The sequence below is a fragment of the Mustela nigripes genome, chromosome 3 (assembly GCF_022355385.1).
Source record: "Mustela nigripes isolate SB6536 chromosome 3, MUSNIG.SB6536, whole genome shotgun sequence".
Lineage (NCBI taxonomy): Eukaryota > Metazoa > Chordata > Mammalia > Carnivora > Mustelidae > Mustela > Mustela nigripes.
Genome location: NC_081559.1, coordinates 145,287,095 through 145,307,002, shown reverse-complemented (window position 1 = coordinate 145,307,002; position 19,908 = coordinate 145,287,095). Strand labels below are relative to the sequence as shown.

At 40.7% G+C, this 19,908-nt stretch overlaps 2 protein-coding genes across 3 annotated transcripts in view; one reads left to right on the top strand and one right to left on the bottom strand.

Moving 5' to 3' along the window:
• CHMP4C (charged multivesicular body protein 4C) overlaps nt 1-11,648 on the bottom strand; it is a 28,345-nt gene extending 16,697 nt beyond the window's left edge. Inside the window, exon 1 of the mRNA XM_059392904.1 lies at nt 11,342-11,648. Within this exon, the coding sequence (XP_059248887.1) occupies nt 11,342-11,531 (190 nt within the window). The 5' untranslated portion in view covers nt 11,532-11,648. The remainder of the gene's footprint in view (nt 1-11,341) is intronic.
• Nucleotides 11,649-11,690: 42 nt separating this feature from the next.
• The window catches only part of ZFAND1 (zinc finger AN1-type containing 1), a 37,049-nt gene continuing 28,831 nt past the window's right edge, over nt 11,691-19,908 (top strand). Inside the window, exons 1-2 of one of the 2 annotated variants that reach the window (XM_059394781.1) lie at nt 11,691-12,184; nt 12,309-12,459. In XM_059394781.1, coding sequence (XP_059250764.1) covers nt 12,423-12,459 — 37 coding nt within the window. In that variant the 5' untranslated portion in view covers nt 11,691-12,184; nt 12,309-12,422. Of the gene's footprint in view, nt 12,185-12,308; nt 12,460-19,908 lie in introns of those variants that run through there. The other variant, XM_059394780.1, reaches the window with a different exon arrangement.

The window sequence follows — 19,908 nt, the reverse complement described above, 5'->3', positions numbered from 1 at the left end:
AATACTATGAAGTAGGAAAGATTAGAAAGAAGATAATTAGCACTTTCTCCCATCTCCAGAAAGAAAGGAAACGGACAAAGGAAGTTAAAGGTACTTTCCAACAGAAATGACGTTACTCTTTTTTTTTTTTTTTTTCTAGAAAGTTCACAGTTACTTTTGGAGATGAAGTAGTTCTTACTGCCAGGATATCACACAAGAGATTATTAAATCTGAGAGTGAAAAGTCATGACCAAGAAGTGCTATCAGCCTTGAGCTATCAAAAAAAGAAGAATGCTTGGGACACAGTGGGTGGCACAGTTGGTTAAGCAGCTGCCTTCGGCTCAGGTCATGATCCCAGCGTCCTGGGATCGAGTCCCACATCGGGCTCCTTGCTCAGCAGGGAGCCTGCTTCTCCCTCTGCCTCTGCCTGCCATTCTGTCTGCCTGTGCTTGCTCTCTCCCCCTCTCTCTCTCTGATAAACAAATAAAATCTTAAAAAAAAAAAAAAAGAAGAAGAATGCTTGCATAAGACTTCATTTTATATATCCACTGAAATTCTTACTTCTTATAATTGCTTCTGAGGTCGACTGCCAGGAAAGTCAAATTAACCTGCTATTTGGAACAATATACCAATGCAGTCATTAAAATGTACTTGATATTCTTTGTAAAACCCCAACTAAATGTTTGACCAGGCAAAACACAGAACGGATTGGATGAGTTTTTTACTTGCTACTGGTATTATTAGTAACCTCACACACATTGGTAACCTCTATGGTCCTGCTGCTGCCTAAAATGTAGGAAAAACAGTATGAATATCAGACCAGCAAATATTAAATAGAATGTCAGAAATAGCAATTATGCTTAATTGTAGAGGGTAGACATGTGTACCTATAAATGTAATTCTATATTGCTTGTGTACATCTATGCACGTGTATATGTATCTGTATTTATGCATGTGCATATATATATGTATGAATATGTGTGTATGTATAAATGTGTATATATGTGTGTGTCTGCATGTGTAACATAGTTCTATTTTCTATTTGTATGAAGTATTCCTTGTTCATTCGATGCATCAATATTTCCTACTACTGCGTCTGTGGCTTACAGGTGCTCCTGAGGACCAACAAACTATTGTCTCTACAGTGCCCTTCAGGCTTCACCATCTATGATTCTATGATAATTGCCTTGACATCCTATGATCAACGAATCTAGAAAATATAGCTCCTACCCTTGAGATCACTATATCTATTTGAAATTCTTTAAGAATAGGATTATGTTGCTATTGGTGATGAACTACACTATTCTTCAACTTTGCAATTTAAGTGGCTGAACAACACTCCACAAATGAAGATAGTTTATATAAATAAAATTTTTCATATTGCTCACAGAAAGAAAAACCAAAGGTTCGTATATGCGTGATCTTTAAAATATGTATAAATTGGTTTAACATAATTTTAATATTTTTTTTCTTGCTGCAGTTAACGAAGTTTAAGTTTTGAGTTAGGTTAGTATCTTTGTTCAAACTCCAAGGTTATATTGGCTTTCAGTTACATGTACTAAATATATGGCAAGAATCAGTCATGGAATTTGCACTGTTTGCTGAGAAAGGCCCATTGAACAGTGTTATTATTGCTAAAGCAAATAACACATACCCATTATGGATATGCAGCATATAATACTATGTGAAAGAACCAAAAAGATTCACCAGAAATTGATATTTAAATACAGAATAAAATGTCAAACGTGTCTGTCGAATATTTGGTTGCAGGATTTTATTCCTCTAAATTTACATGTGAGCCAATTGTAAAAGTATGCACTTTATTTTATTTAGCTGGATGATTGACATTAAATGTTATTTTTAAACACATTAACTTCTACTGCAAATATTCCCAACTCTTAACAGAGAATAATCAGCTTCTACTTTCCTGTTATTTTAAAATCACCATTCTTGTTTGCTTGCTTTTGGGGCTGATTTTGTTTTGAGGGTAGCAATCACAGCCTTGGTATTTAAGTCACTAGGTAACTAGATTAAGGAAGAGTTGATAGAGGTTGCCCAGAGCAGGTCACAGTAGGCTTTGGCTAGCCCCCGTCCTCTCACTGGAAATACCCACACGTCAGAGATATCTGGGAGAAGGGCTTAGCAGTGGGCTTAAAGACTGATGGGCCTGGATTTAGGAGCTCTCACTGCTTTAAAGCAAAAACTTTGGACTAAATCCCAAATATTTCCAATAAGCAATTAGAACCACCTGTCTGAGGTAAGAAAGCAAGATCTCTATTGTAGGGAAGTCAGTTAGTCAGGAAGTAGATTACTAGTTGCTTTTCATTTGTTCCAGACTCGGTTTTTTTTTTTTTTTTTTTTTGGCCTCTTCTCCTTCTGCAAACTTTATTTTTTTTTTTAAGATTTTATTTATTTATTTGACAGAGAGAGATCACAAGTAGGCAGAGAGGCAGGCAGAGAGAGAGAGAGGAGGAAGCAGGCTTCCTGCTGAGCAGAGAGCCCGACGTGGGACTCGATCCCAGGACCCTGCGATCATGACCTGAGCCCAAGGCAGCGGCTTAACCCACTGAGCCACCCAGGCGCCCTTCTGCAAACTTTATTATGCCAATTGTGTGTTTGTTGAATTCTAGCAAATGATACTCAAAAAAAAAAAAAAAAAAAAGGATAGGAGAAACTAAAATTACCAGTGTGTATTAAAAGTTCTGGTTATAGTTTACTAAGGCAAAAGATTGAGAATTGAATTTTTAAAAATATATTTTAAGTACCTATAATATTTGGTCCCTTAAAAGTACAAATAGAGGGGTGCCTGGGTTGCTCAGTTGGTTGAGAATCAGCCTCTTTTTTTTTTTTTTAACATTTTATTTATTTGTTTGATAGTGAGAAAGAGAGAGAGAGAGCACACACACAAGTAGGGGGAGCAGCAGGCAGAGGGAGAAGCAGGCCCTCTGCTGAGCAGGGAGCCCGATGCGGGGCTTGATCCCAGGACCCTGGAATCATGACCTGAGCCGAAGGCAGACACTTAACGGCTGAGCCACCCAGGCGCCCCGAGCATCAGCCTCTTAATTTCAGCTCAGGTCATGGTCTCAGTGTCACAGGATAGAGCCTATGTCAGGCTCTGTGCTCAGCGGGGAGTCAACTTGAGAGTCTCTCCCTCTGTCCCTCCCCATGCTATGTGTGTGCTCGTTCGCTCTCTCTCTCTCTCAAAATAAATAAATAATTCTTTTTTAAAAAAGTACAAATAGTCACAATGTACTTAAGCATATTACAAAAAAAATGAATCCCAAAATAAATCACGCTTGCCCTTTCCAAACCTGATTGCCAAAGCCAAGCACTATAAACTTAAAAACTCGGTATTAGAACTTGCCTTACCTCTCATTGATTACACAATCCTGCACTTGTTCCATTTTCTTGAAAACGAAATCTAACCTGAAATTAACAGTTCTAAATACTGAGAAACACACAAGTAATTCTAACTACAGCTGAGGGCAAGCTTACAATAATCTCTGCTATAGTTTCTCAGAACTGTATAAATCATATGACTTTGGCATAATCATGGTGTTAATAATAAATTTTCTACCTTTTTGTGTCTAATTCAATTCACTGCAAAATAGCATATACCAAAGAAATTATATGCTTTGTATAATGTAAGTATTTTGTGAAAAGCTCCACTATCCAGCTTTGTGAAACTTAAATGAAGAGCAATAATAATGACAGTTCCAGAATGTGCAATGCTGCCCCAAATTCATGGAGGAAAAGAAAAACTCAATGTAGTTATATAACACAACAAACGGTACCAACTACCCTTCTAGAAGTAGCTACAGCACATCAGCAAACTGTAAGAATCTGTGCCAGACACTTGGAAGTATACTTCTAGAACACAAACTCCCTACGCTCTGGTTTCTGAGAAATTAGGAAAGAAGACAAAGATAACTAGAAGCCAATATGAGCTCACAAAGATGAAAAATATCAAAATAATCTCACTGGCCTGTTTTCTTGGGGTTACGAGATGCCGACTCAAGGAAGGAAAAAAAAAAAAAAAAAGAACCATAAACTGCCACTAGCCTTCTATGCACATCAAAATCAACCAGAAAGGCCTGAGTATCACATTCCTGAAGTTTTCTTGAAATAGAATCTCCGGGTATGTCATTTTAAAAAGCTCTGCAGGTGAATCTGGTGAAGTTCATACACTCTCAGTTCATAAATCAGCATTTGTGAAGCAGAGGTGTATAAATATAGTTTGGTTTCACGAATATAATCCACAAGGTATACTGAAGCATTGTTAGGGGAAAGGGAATGAGAAATAAGATGATATGGGCTAGAAATGCAGATCAAGTATCTTCCTGAGATGGATAGTGAGACAGATAACAGAACTCATGGAGTGCTGATCTGTCAAATTGGTAATCATGTCTTACTTGAATCCGAGATGAAATATTGTTACTATAATGTAGAGGTTATCCTGGAATAAAGTCTTGAAGCATGCCATGAGGCTCTGTCCTTGGGTTCTGCCTTATTCAATATTATTTTAACAAAAGACTTGGACAGAAAGAAAAAAAAAAGCTGTTGATCAAATTTGTGACTGGTTCAACAAAAAGAAATAGCGCACACATAAGGCAATAAAATTAGAATTTTAAGATTTAATTGAAAAGAAGATAATATTTAACAGGAATGTAAAATACTGAACATAAGCTTCACATACTGATTTAAATGGGGAGAGGGTAAATCTGGCTGGGATTTTTCACTCTTTCCAACTCCACTGGGGAAAAAGCAACTGATTCTCATCAGAAAAAGCACAGGCAAACTGAGGAAATATTAATAGAACAAAAGAGATAACAAGCCCAGGGCATTCTGCTGGTCGATACCTAAGTGAGCGAAGGGAGGTAGTAGGAATGCGAGAAGTTTTAATACAACAACTTAAGTGAATAGGCTCCCAGGGGCCACTCAGATGTTTTAGGTTTCCCCAGTCACGGGGTGAAAGCCCCGGGGGGAGCTCCTGAGGTTGGGGGTAAAAACTGAGAAAGTGTCACATTTCCATAATCTATGTTTTCCAGAAGAGAGAAGAACAGTTGACTGGAGAATAAGACCTGACTCACATGTGGGTTTTTAATGCCCCAGGAATAAAACTCTTTGTTTTCAGGATGCCTGGTTGGCTCAGTCAGTCAAGCATCTGCCTTTGGCTCAGATCATGATCCCAGGGTCCTGGGATGGAGTTCTACATCAGTCTCCTCGTAGGGATCCTGCTTCTCTCTCTGCATGCCCCTGCCCCTGCTTGTGCTCTCTCTCTCTCTGACAAATAAATAAAATCTTTAAGAACAACAATCAAAAACGAAAAAACACCACAACTCTTTCTTTTCTCTGGCTCCAGAATACACAGAGTATGGTACAAAATAATCAGATAATCAGGGGCGCCTGTGGCTCAGTTGGTTCAGCGTTTGCCTTTGGCTCAGGTCATGATCCCAGAGTCCCTGGATCCGGACCCATCCAGGCTCCCTGATCATAGGGAGTCCCCCTCCCCCTGCTTGGGCTCTCTCTCTCTCTCACACACACACACACACACACATACACACACGCACTCTCTTTCTGTCTCAAATAAATAAAATCTATTTAAAAATCAGATAATTGGAGGCAAGCAAACCCTCTATGATGACGCTTGCTTGTAATCTGAATACTGGAGAACTACAGAGTCTCAGTACCATGTGAACTTCCTTCAGGAAAACTGATTCGGGCCGGTTACAGAGGATCTGTCAGGAGCTCCAGAAATGTGTTTTCAGCAGGAAATGGAAGGAAGGTGGATAGATAGTGCTCATCTTTGTCCCTGAGGGATGGAGGAGGAAGGAAGCAGCAATAGGCATGGGGAGGGAAGAAAACAGCAGGGGGTAGAGGTCGCCAGCTTAGCTGCTCATTGAATACTAAATGCCTCTTCAGCTTCCCAAGCTGTAGTGGGTGTCAGAATCACTGTGTTATCAGTTCCAAGTTCAGATTTCTGGGCCCTACATTCAACCCACTATGTTAGAATTTTGAGGGGGTCTCTGTGAGTGTACATTATAACAAATACTCTCAAGGAATTCAGATGCAGGTGATCTGAGGGCCCTCTCTGAGAACCTCTCTTAAGAAACAAGGTCACCAGGTAGTGATATCTCCCAAGGGAGCTCCCATCCGCCAGGGCCTTCTGCATCAGTCTCATATTACCTGAGCCACACAGGCTGTGCCCTCACTACTTTGGTGCAAAGTTGACACACAACTGACACAGATGTGATTCTTTTTAAACAGAAATCCTTCTGGTCCCCGGTGTCTGAGACTGCACAATTCAGCTCTGTGATGACTACAGTAAAAAGCAAACTTAAGAGTCCAGGCTAAGGACGCCTGGGTGGCTCAGTTGGTTGGATAACTGCCTTCTGCTCAGGTCATGATCCCAGAGTCCCGGGATGGAGTCCCGCATCAGGGTCCCACCTCCACAGGGAGTCTGCTTCTCTCTCTGACGACCTTCTCCTTGCTCATGTTCCCTCTCGCTGTCTCTCTCTCAAATAAATAAATAAAATCTTAAAAAAAAAAAAAGCAAACTAAAGAGTCCAGGCTAAATCAATGGGATCATGGTCACACCCTCAACTCCAAGGAAGACCAAGTCTGACTCTGAAAGCAAATTCAGCCTTCCACCACCAACTCCCCGCAAAAATAAATAAATTAATAAATAAAAATCCCAGGCTTCAGAGTGAGAGCTGGCTTACTCCAAAAGAAGACTCTGCCTTAGGGTCTCATTCATCAGATACCTGAGGTGGGAGGGTTTCAGCTGCTAGGTTTCACCAGAATCACGTGTAATGATCCTGAAGAGGGGTAGTGGCCAAATTCACTCCTTCCTAGTCTCACCCTTTCCTCTCTCTCAGCCCACTTCCCATAGCCTAAGGTCTATGGGTAACCCATTCTGGATCCATCCCTCTCCACGTAATTACATATTCGATGTTCCTGCTCAGCCTAAGACAAGTAAATAGCAGAGACATCTAGGATGTAAATTTAAGGGAACAATCATTCTCGGGGTCACACAAGTACGTGTTAGGGGTCTCTCACCTCCCCCTAGACCAGGCCCTGGGAAGCCAACCTCAGCACAGTAAGCGGTAATTGAGAGGTGACTGATGGAATCGAGGTCACAGAACAGGAGACACAAAGAAATGACTGTTGTCCTCAAATATGTGAAAGGTCTTCACATGACAGGTGGAGTAGATTTATTCTGTTATTCCAGAAAACAAAATTTGAACCAGTAAATGGAATTTAGTAGGAAGCCAATTTTAGCTGAAAAAGAAAATACTGTTATTACAATGGCCGATATTTTTGGAGCTCTGAATTAAGAGTTTTATACAATAATGTCATTAATCCAGACAACTCTGAGGATCAGTCTTATCCTCACAATTGTGCAGATGAAGGAATTGAGAATTAGATGGGCCTAGTAAGCAGTCTGAAGCCACACAATGTCTAAGCCACAGGGCAAGGCTAGGAATCAATCCCAGGTCTGTCTGCTTTGAAGCTGAAGCTCCTGACTACAACACTAAATTACTTCCTATCAAGTGTGTAAAACCTGGATCAGAACATTGTATTTAAACAAAAGGTAACCTATGGCCATCTCCTAGTGATATTATTTTTATTTAGTTTTTCAACATTTTATTTATTTGAGAGAAAGAGAGTGAGAGTGCAAGATCATGAGCAGGGGAGGGGTGTGGAGGGAAGTGTAGAGGGAGAAGGAGGCTCCCCTCTGAGCAGGGAGCCCAGTGCAATGCAGGACTAGATTCCTGAACCAAAGGCAGACTGAGCCACCCAGTCACCCTCTGGGGCACCTTTTAAAATATACTGGTGCCTGAGCCTCACTCCTATCATTTATATCAGAATCTATGGGACTAGGACCCGGCAACAGGGTGACTTAATATACAGCCAGGATTGAAAACTGTTCTTGGGCGTACCTGGGTGGCTCAGTGGGTTGAAGCCTCTGCCTTAGGCTCAGGTCATGATCCCAGCATTGGGCTCTCTGCTCAGCAGGAGAGTGCTTCCCTTCCTCTCTCTCTGCCTGCCTCTCTGCCGACTTGACTTGTGATCTCTCTCTGTCAAATAAATAAATAAAATCTTTAAAAAAAAAAAAAAAAAAAGAAAGAAAGAAAGAAAAGAAAACTGCTCTTGATGATAGCGCTCAAGATAAAAAAATCAAGTGGTTTGTAAAAAGTTTACTTTTCCACAAAACAGATGGCCGGTTATAAAGCAGGGGGTAATCTACATAAACTGCATTAAAGAACCTCCAACCTCCAATTTTTTTTTTCTTTTTTCTTTTTCTAATACAGCTATTAGAAAAAAAAAAATTTTTAATTAGTTTCAGAGGTAGAATGTAGTGATTCATCAGTTGCATATAATACCCAGCGCTCATTCCATCAAGTGCCCCCTTTAATGCCCATCACCCAGTTACCCCATCTCCACCCTCACTGACCTCCGAAATTTTTCACCAAACTATAAATCTTGCTCCAAGTGTTAATCTTTTAGATTAACAGGGCCTTGAATATCATAGGTGTTGCAAAACCAATTTGATAGCGCACAGTCAGGTTCTTTTTAGTAGATTACGGTAACTACTGAAGAAGTTTGAGGTGAGAAGAATTAGTTATGCCTGCACAACTTGGTATGAGATACAATGAGAGCAAGTTTCAGACTAAATTCTGTATAACCAAACATACACTGGCAAGCAAAAACAGTTTGTTAGCTTGTTCCATTAGCTCAATGAGTCCTGACTCGTCCTTTCAGGGGCTCTGATACACCCCATATGAAAAGCTCACTCAAGGCAACAATGTCCCCTATGGGGTGCTGAGTCCTGTGGGAGGTGCCCTCTGTCAGAAATACACCCGAACCAAGAACTGGACTTGGTGCACATCTGAGATCAAGCGTCACTACCCTTCTAATGTTAACTTCATTATACACTTCGTGGATTCTAAGGCCTGTTGGGCATGGGAAGCAAGGAGCTGTCTCTAAACTATTTTAGCCAAGGTCCCATTTTTTACATTCAGAATGCTGTCAAAGCTTCTGTTGTTGTAAAGAAATAGACCACTAAAGACTTTGTAATGACCAGGAGTGTGGCTCTTTCTGATACAGTGCTAGCTGACCATTCAACCTATTATTCTTGGCAGCATGCTAGCTGACCAACCATGTCTAGAAGTAAAATTTTAACTGCACATACATTGTGTCATTCAGATCATAAATTACAGCCCTTATAGCACAATATACAGTCTTGTGTAACACAAGGCCCATTTTGTATTAACTATATTAGGCCTGATTACACTGTGTATGTGAAAGTATTTCTTGGTAGCTAATGGAAAACAGAAACTATCTGTACATGAAGTTATCTGATTTATTTGGAAAATGCTGATATTGACAAGGTTTCTAATATATGGGCCTGTGATTGAATTCTTTCCATAGTTTAGAGCACAGATGAATTCATGCTAACTAGCTTCCTTCTCCCAGAACCACTGTAGAACCCGGCCTGGCTAATACCCAAGGATAAACGATAAAAAATAAGTGGCTTCTTTAACCCTAAATGGTTATTTGCACATGATACATGCATCTGTTACTTCTCTGATTTAAGGAAGTTAGACTGATGCTCTTAATTAATGTTGTCTTTAATGTTGGGAGAGGGTCTTTATAAAGCCAATTTGTAGTATACTTTAGTGCATTACCCATTGGAGAATATTTCTGAAAAAAATAAACAAAATGCATATTACCTTACATTTTAGTCTTCTGAAAACAAATCTATATTTTTACCATTTCCTAGAAGCAGATGTTCAATTTTTAAGATTTTTTAAGCCAGTATTTACTGAGCCACCACTGTAGATAAAGGGATATACAGACACAAAAGAATGACAGACAACCCTTGACAGACATTATGCAAATTTCAGAGTGCATATCAAACAGAAGAGAACGAACAGAGAAACAGAACTGGCCATGACTTTTTAGCAGGCCATAATAGCATGGTATCTCTTTAGAAATTGCCACTAAATAGATTCCCAAAATATTTTCGGACAAACAGTAAAAATAGAAACCAACATTTAACTCTAAAACAGGCTAGACTATCGTAGCACAGCAGCAGCAGAGAAAAATGAAACTTGGCCTTTTTTGTTGGTAGTTAAGTGGACACAAATGTATCAGGCATATTTTTATGGGAAGCAGCAGGGTTTTCAAGGCCAACTCAAGAAGGCATTATTCCTTTCCTGCATTAAACAATGGCAGCATCATTTAGGGCTAAGTAAATCTTACCAGAGCTTTGTTCCTACTAAAGAAGTCTGACTTGTGGATGCAAGTTCAGGGTTAGGTGGTGGGCAGAGTCCTGGACTGCCGCTTCTATTTCTGAGTCTGCCATTGCAAAACCACTTTTATTTCTGGTGTTATAAGACCAAATTACTTTAACCTCTCCCTGGGTTTTTATGTGTCACTGTATTGTTTACGTCTATTCTCTATAAAGAGAGCAGTACACTGAAGAAACCAATTAACTCTGGAAAATAACAAAGGGTTCAAGGTGCGACAGGAGCACCAAGAATTATTACTGGTTCAAAGTCCTTTGTGTGGTAAAAACCAGTGATAGGAAATATAATATTTAGTTTAGTGTTTTTTTTTTTTAAATAATATCTCAACTGCAGAACAGCCAACTAAACCCTTCAACGGCTTAGAATTAAGGCAAACCAGAACATACTAGAATATATTTTACAGAAGATTTCCATTCAAGTTAAAATGTGTGATTCAATATACATAAACACATAACAGAAAACTTGATATTTGAGGTCAGCAGGGCTGGACTAGGGTAGAGTTAGACAGGAGGAAAATGTAAGGGGGGGGTGCAAAAAAAGTCAGTAATCAAGATAAATAATATTTTAATGCAATGCTTTTATAATTCAAAATTAATGCAACAAAATTCACGATGGACAAAATATCACTTTTTTTTTTTAAAGAAAGTTAAAAAGTGCCTTGTAGAACGTCGTAAGAGCCAGAAGTAAAAAGAAAAAAAAAAAAAAACAGTAATACTAATTCTGTCTTTATTTGAAATTTTGATATTTTGTTCATCATCTTTTTTGTTGGTTTGGTTTGGTTTGGTTTGGGGTTTTTTTTACATTAATTCTGAGCTTTTTTGTTGTTGGTTTTCTTTGGAATTCCCTAACATTTTGCCCTCCAGGATTGTGCCTTGCTCAGCTGACTTGAGAGTTTTGGCCCTGGGGGTCAATACCAGTTCCTAGAAAGGCTGTGGGAGTAAACCCGGCCTCCTGGGGAACAGGTGCTGTGAGCCTGATTGCCCCCAAGGAAAGAGCTGGAGGCTTGTGGGTGAGAACTCACTCCTGCGGCCAGACCCCAAGCCTACCTCGCTTATTCTGCGTGCCGTGCTTCTTGGCCAGGGTGAGTTCCCTCTGGATTCGATTTTCCAGGTACTCTTGTTTCTTGCTCAGCATCTCCTCCGTCTCCCGAAGTCGGGCCAGGGCCTCCTGGGGGCTGGGAGCGGCCCGGCTTTTAGAAGAGCCTCCCCCCTTAAAGAACTTGCCCAGCTTGCTCATGGCTGTGGATTAGAGGGGCGAGCGGTCCCGGGAGTGTCTCAGCAGCTCCCCGGGCCGCGCCGGGGGAGCAGATAAGCGAGACCGTCCTCAGTTCTCGGGGGGGGGGGGGGGGGGGGGGGGGGGGGGGGGGGGGGGCCCCGGGGGCCGCGCGAGGGGGGGGGGGGGGGGGGGGCGTCCTGAGCTAGAAGGCAGCGCTCCAGGGAACCAACAAGTCGTCGGGGGCAGGTGACACAGACTCCTGGGCATTTCCTGGCGGCCGGCTGGGCCCCGCCCCTCGGCGCGGCTGGGGCGGGGAGGGCACTGGAGTCGGGTCGGACGTGCCCGTCCCAGCCGGCGCCACCCGGCCCTCTGGGAGTTCTAGGAGAGCAGGGGAAAGAGTTGAAAAGATCAACACGACTGCCACAGAGTTGCTGCTTGATCCACACGGAAGACACACCCAGGATTGAAGGACTGACTGGTTTGCGAATGGCTCCGAGAAAAGCGAACCAATTTTCCGGGGGGTCTCCTGTGAGTCCTGAAAGTGAGATCTACCGATTACATTGAACAAAGAAAGAAAGAAAACTTCATTCCACACATGTGTTTTTGCTTGCGAGTGTGTGCGAGCACAGTGTTTCTGTATTCAGGTCTCTGTCCTTGTGAATAAGAATATTCAGGTATGTTCCTGTGGGTGTATATGGTGTGGGAGGCAAGGGCTTCCAGGCCCTTCACTCTGAAGCAGGTCTGGGGGCAAGCGGTTTACTCTGGGAGCAACTGGTCTGACTGGGCTTGTCTCTGCAGATGCAGACTCTGGGCAGGTTGAAGTGTGCCTGGTTGCCAGTTGGCACGGATGGATTCTAGATCATCCTCACATGGTTTGAAGTGGGTGAAAGATGGTATTCTCCTCTCTTCCGCATGTCAGGACTGAGTGTGATTGCTGCACTCGATTCTGGTAAGTAGGTATCTGAAGCTTTCAGTGTGGGTGTTGGTGTCTCGAAAATCTTGAATGGAGTGCCCCCTGTGTTTGTAAATATCTTTAGAAAGACACCTAAGAAGAAAAAGGAGAGCGCGTCCTAGAAAAAAGAAACGTTCTGTTCATGGCCACTACCTCAGCCCTGTTTCTTAGAGCTGCAAGCAGAGAGTTTGGTAAGATGAAAGGACAGCCGCAGATAGTGATTATGGACGATGGATAGGACTGAAAACCGGTGCTGAACCTGCTACAAAGACATGGAAAATGGATTTGAGCCTATGTTCCAGTTTTGGAGGGCCAGTGTATATTCCCACATAATACACCAAATATTGAGGAACATTACCCAACATCATCAAAACCTGTTTGCGATGTTAGCTAACCTCTGATTGTTAAAAGGGGGAAAAAGCAGCCATTACTATAACAAAGACACCGTGCTACCCAAGATCAATAACCCAATTTTGTCTGCTATTATAATAACACAGAAGCAGCAGGTTGATCCATTTTATCCAACACTGGTGTAGCCAGCATCAATTTTGACAAAGAAATAGAGCATTTTCACAGGAGGCTCACTGGTATAGATCTACACACACAAACGCGTGAACTTATCATTTCCCAATAACTCCAGCCAGCCACCTCTGATCATTTCCTGCCTGGCCTTGTAAAGCGCTTATGGTCTAGAACACATACGTTACTATAATCTCATATGTATCATAAACTATAGTAAGTACTGTATTTCATTGTTATTTAAATATTTTGTGAATCTGTCTTGGAACTTACTTTCTTGCTTATCTTTTAAGCCCCACGGGAGTTCAGAAGGAGCACATATTCTGCTATGGTTCTCATTGCTGGTTAGTTTAACCAAACTTTATGAAGAGTATTCTATATATAAGATACTAGAAATGCAAGTATAATCTGCCTTCTAGGAGCTTACCTTCTAGTGATAGCAGTAACAACTGCCATCTTTTGAGCACTTACTATGTGGCAGACACATTGCCTACATCATTAATAAGCCCCCCAAAACCCCCACAAAATATATATTGGTATTTCTATTTGGCAGATAAGGAGCCAAAGTCTCAACTGGTAACTTTGCCAAGCTCGCACAGGCATTTAGAGGGTAAGAGGTCTTTCTATTTTAAGCATATGGTCTTCTGGTTATTTACATGACTTTCTTTCCCTCTATATGGCTTGGTCCAGAGGAGAAACCCATTAAGTACTTATTTAATTAAATAAAGTGGGGGATGAAGAGCCTGGTATGAGGCATTAACATTAAGGGATCCTCCAAGCATTATTGAATTCATGGAGGGGTATATTTAAATAAGAACTTCTCCAGTATAGCAACACATTGTTTTGTGGTTCACTAATTACTATTTTTTTTTGTTGTTGGGAGAATATTGAACAAGTGGAACAGAGGACTGAAAGTTATAATGAGGGTTGCTTATCCATCCTTCCACCCATGTTTTCATTTAACAGATATTTATTGAGCATTGGGCGTTCCTTTGTTCCAGGTGTTATGCTGGAATATAGGAAGATTTGGATAGACTATTAAGAACATAGATGTTGGATAGACTATTAAGGACAAGATAGAGGGGCGCCTGGCTGGCTGGGTTGGTTAAGAATCTGCCTTCAGCTCAGGTGATGATCCCAGAGTCTATAGTCTATAGAGTCTATAGTCCCAGAACCATGCATCCGACTCCCTGCTTAGCTTCTCCCTCTATACCTCGCCCTGCTCTTGTGCTTTCTCTCTCTCTCTCTCAAATAAATAAATAAAATCTTTCTTTTAAAGAAAAAGATAGAGCTATTTTATAGTTTGGGGGAGAAGATAGGAGTTAAGCAAACTACCTCACAAGAAGTAGACTTTATAAGATAAAATTCTAATAAGTTCTATGAAGAACTTAGAAATACTGAGAACTATAAGAACAAATAATAAAAGAAAGCTGATCATGTCTTGGGGGTCCACAAGAGCCAAACTGTGGAAGGAGTTAAGATGTCCTTTAACAGATGAATGAATAAAAAAGATGTAGTTCACATCTACAATGGAATATTACGCAGCCATCAGAAAGGATGAATACCTACCATTTGCATCAACATGGATGGAACTGGAGGAGATCTGTCTAAGAGAAATAAGTCTAGCAGAGAAAGACGATTATCATACGGTTTCACTCATATGGAGTGGAACATAAGGAATAGCATGGAGGACCACAGGGGATGGGAAGGAAAACTGAATGGGAAGAAATCAGAGAGAGAGACAAACCACGAGAGACTCTGGATTCTGGGAAATAAATTGAGGATTACAGAAGCGGGGGCGGGCAGGAGGATGACAACCAGGTGATGGGTATAAAGAAGGCACGATTGTGCTGAGCAATGGGTGTTATACACAACTAATGAATCATTGAACACTACATCAAAAGTGATGATGTACTATATTTTGGCTAACTAAACATAATAAAATATATATATTTTTTAAAAGGTGGCCTGAAAAAGTGACATTTAAGCTGGAACTTGGATGACGAATAGAAGTTACCTAGATGTAGAGAAGGGAAATTGGTATTCCAGGGTGAGGAATCATTCATTCATTCATCATCTTTTCTCGTGCATACTGTATACCCCAACACAATTCTAGATGCTAGAGATGCAGCAGTGAAGAAAAAAGACTAAAATCCATGTATTTTTTGGAGGCTACTTTCTTGTTAAGGGAAGACAGGCAATTCATTAATTAAGAAAGTAATAAGGCAGGCAGTGCTAAAGAACTAAATTTTTTGACAATATGTGCAAAAATATTGAGTGTGAAATATTAAGATTTTAAAGAAGGCCAGGGTAGATGGTGTTTGGAGAAAGAAGAGGACGGTGCTGTCAGACTGCCTTTAAGGGTAGGCAGAGTTCTGATCACATAGAGTCCACATGGGAGGCAAAGCATCATGTATTTTATCCAAAGAGCAAATAAAATCAATCAGAAATTAAAACAAAGGATTTAGTCATTAATTTACAATTCAATAAAAAATCAATTTTAACCAATTTAATGTGTAGAAATGAATGTGTTGTGTAAAGCATGATACATTTGAATTAAAAATAATTCCCTTCCATTAATACATAACCTCAATAGGGAAAAGATAACACTTATAAGCAAGTAAACCATCCAAATATATATTAGTGTTTAATCCAGCAATGGGATATAGAGAATAAATTTTTAAATCAATGATGTAGAAGCTGAAAATAACACATTTATCTTCATACAATACTCATCCTACCAATGTGGTTTCATAAAGAGTTCTCAGCATCTAGTGTATTTTTCATTTTCTAATCTCAATTGATCTCAGTTAATAAGGAGGCTGTTGTTCAAAAGACTGATCTTGTTCAGGATGATTTACCATGGTTAAGATGGCAAAGGAAATTGGAAATTTATAGATCTGTTAAAAAGACCTAGATGTCAGGCTAATTGATACATTTTGGCCACTGCTTGAAATTACATCCATTTTTAGAATGCCAAATGAATTCTCTAAAGCAACAGAAGAAGAATTACCCTTTAAACATACTGCAGAATCATCAAATAGTTATTTACTAAGCAGCTCAACAAGCATGTACACATTCTTTTCATCAGCAGTTCCTTTTGTTTCTTAGAACCAAATATTCATTGTACATAATAATCCCAATAATGAGTACAAAAGTAGCCCTGATTAAAAAATAATAATTTTGCAAAAATAACTTTTATTGCCCTCATTCATAATGAAGACATATGGTGCCTGTGACTCAGTTTTGCCTGCATAGGTCTTTATGCATGTTTTCGCATATCTCTGCCTATCCCTGATCAGAAAGAAGTTACAGAATCTAAGAGTTATCAGATTTGGCTGTAGAATGTTTTCTATACCAACCACTTAATGAATATAACATGAGATGTAGCTCTCTACCTCACTGTCACCTTTATTGCATAATCTACCCAAAGTTGATTCTTACCTTCCTTTACCTCCAGAATTTCCTTCTACCTGAGTGCAATTACATAAGATATTGTACCTCATTGAGGAACACACAAGTTTCTAATTCAGCTCCTTTCCTTCTCCAACAATGATGTCTTCCTTTCGCTCAGACCAAAAGCCCTGGAGTCATTCTACACACTTCTCTTTCTCTCACTCCCATCTAATCCATCAGCAAGCCCCATGTGCTAAACTCCTACAGAAACCTGACCACTTGCCACCACCAACACTGCTACCGTCCTGCTCTCAGCCAATCTCATCTCTCAGCTAGATATCACAGACTTCCAACTGACCTCCCTGTGGTCATCTTCACCTTGCAACTATTTCCCTATAAAGCAGCTAGAGTGAGCCTGGGTCAGACCTCCCCACCCCCAGCTGACTTCCCACCTCACTTCAGTAAAAAGTCAAGACTTTCATAAGGTCTTCAAGTCCATGTAGGCAGTGCTACTGACCCCTACTGTCACATCTCCTCGACCTCCCTGCCCACTTATTCAGCCGTTCTACCAGCCACCCCACACCTCACACAGTTTCTAGCCTTTGCACGGCTCTTCTGCCTCGAAACCTGTCCTGGATACCCATGTTGTTCAGTTCTTCACATTCTGTAGGCCTTGACTTGTGTCTCGCCCTCTTGCTCCACCCTATTTAAGGTTGCATGCCTCTCCTCCCACCCTCCTACTCCTACAGGACTCCTACTCACTTTCCCAGCTTTATTTTTCTCATAGCACTTACCGCCCTCTATCATATGCTGTTTCAGTTTTATTATTCTGCTTAGTTTCTGTGCCTCTCCCCACAAGAATGCTCCACATGAGAGCAGGGATTTTTTTTTAATATTTTATTTATTTATTTGGCAGACAGAGATCATAGGTAGGTGGGGGGGTGGGGAGCAGACTCCCCGCTGAGCAGAGAGCCTGATGCGGGGCTCAATCCCAACACCCTGAGATCATGACCCAAGCAGAAGGCAGAGGCTTAACCCACTGAGCCACCCAGGAGCCCCGAGAGCAGGGATCTTTATTGGCTTTTTTTACCAGTTTCTAGAACAGATCCTGGCACCTCAAAGGCTTTATATCGATATCTGTTGAATAAATCAATGAAGAAATACAACATAAGTGATAAAATATTCAAATGATGGTATAAAATATTAAAATATTGGGAAGCACATTTTCTAGATCCAGTAATCTGTGTTATCATTCTGATGCAGAAGAGAAACCTATACTTTGAAGTTTTAAATCTCTGAGGCCAGTAGGCAGATGTACTCACAAAATTTCTGGTGATGTTATTTGGGGCAATGGAAAAAAACTTTGGACAGATGTTGCACCTCGCACTTGAGAAGGAGATAATCACTTTCTCATATTTTCAAAATGTATTCTCTAGAAACTAATTTACATATTAAAATATTTGATTCCTTTTTGTTGGTGAGAATTTCAAGGAGTAAACGTATTAATAGCCGTTATTACACATGAAAAAAATCTTTTTAAAAGACTATTTGAGAGAGAAAGAGGGAGAACATGAGTGGGGGGAAGGGGCAGAGGAAGAGGGAAAGGCAGACTCCCCAGCAAACATGAAGCTGGATCCAGGGCCTCAATCCCAGGACCCTGTGATCATGACCCTAGCTGAAGTTGGACACTTAACCAACTGAACCCCTCACGTGCCCCTACACATAAAAAAAAAAAATCTTATAGTTAGCACCCTGCAGATTAATGTAGAGGGGTTTTCCCTTCCCCACTATCTCTGCCTGAGGGGTAGAGGTATTTATTAAGAAATGATTCCCAGGGTGCCTGGGTGGCTCAGTTGGTTAATGGTCTGACTCTTGGTCTCAGTTCTCAGGATTGTGAGTTCAACCCCCAAGATGGGCTCCATGCTAGGTGTGGAGCCCACAGAAAGAAAACTAAAATAAAAAATAAAGGGCAAAAGAAAAAAAAATGACTCCACATCTGGGTCTGAGGGACAAAAATGCTGATGTGCCAAGCTTGGAAGTCCAGATTTGTTTTGCGGGAAAAATAAAGCTCCATGAATGTAAAAAAAAAAAAAAAAAAAAAAAAAAAAAAAAAAAAAAGAAGAAAGAAAGAAAAGAAAAAGAAAAAAGAAAGAAAGAAAAAAAAGAAAGAAAACTTTACAGCTAATTAATTACATGTGAATATCCAGTTTGTGCCCAGACACAATCTACGCCATCATTTCAAAATAGTTTTATGTATGCTTATCAGGACAACTAAATTATCTCTCTAAAAAGTAATTACTTATAAAAGTGTTACAAAGTTTCCTTCTGAAACAAACTGCTGCTAAAAAACATGATGCTTTCTAGGGGCACCTGGGTGGCTCAGTGGGTTAAAGCCTCTGCTTTCAGCTCAGGTTATGGTCCTGGGGTCCTGGGATGGAGTCCCACATGGCGGGGGGGGGGGAGAGGGGGTTCTCTGCTCAGCGGGGAGCCTGCTTCCCCCTCTCTCTCTGTCTGTCTCTCTGCCTACTTGTGATCTCTCTCTCTCTCTCTCGAATGGATAAATAAAATCTTTAAAAAAAAATAAAAAACATGATGTTTTCTAAGCACACCCATGCACACTGGCTGCTGTAATAATAGTGGTCATGGTAGTCTTGATGATGGGGTTTTCGTTGCTTCACATCTTTCTTCAATTCTGCTGATTAAGCCCTAAGCATTATAAATGCCCTTTTACAGAATGCTCTTTCTCATTCTTCACTATCTTGTTGCCTTCCCTACTTTTTTTTTTTTTTAAAGATTTATCTATTTATTTGAGAGAGAGAAAGAGAGAACAGGTGAATGGGGGAAGAAGGTTTCAGGGATTAGAATGCGGACAACTTTATGGGACCATTATTTTACCTACTCCAAGATACATTCTCATACTTCCTAGAACTGAAACATGGTAAGGCCTCAAAAAATATGTCTATTGAATTAGTGAATGAACAAATCAACATTGACCTACAACCCCTTCCCCCTCCAAAACCATTTTATTTATTTATTTACTTATTTATATTTAGATTCAGTTAGCTAACATCATTGCCTGAAACCTGTAACTGTTTCTTTATATGTCAAAAGGGGCTTTGCAGATGTGACTGAGTTAAGGCTCTTGAGATGGGCCTGAAATATCCAGGTGGGCCCAATGTAACCACAAGGCTTCTTTTTTTTTTTTTTTTATTTGACAGACAGAGATCACAAGCAGGCAGAGAGGCAGAGAAAGGAGGAAGCAGGCTCCCCGCTGAGCAGAGAGCCCGATGTAGGGCTCGATGCGAGGCTCGATGAGGGGCTCTTTGCGGAGCTAGATGTGGGGCTCGTTGCCGGGCGCGATGGGGAGCTTGATCCCAGGATCCTGGGATCATGACCTGAGCCGAAGGCAGAGGCTTTAATCCACTGAGCCACCCAGGCGCCCCCACCACAAGGCTTCTTAAGAGGGGAAGGCAGTAAAAAAAATAAAAAAAAATAAAAAAAAAATAAAAAAAAAAAAAATAAAAAAAAATA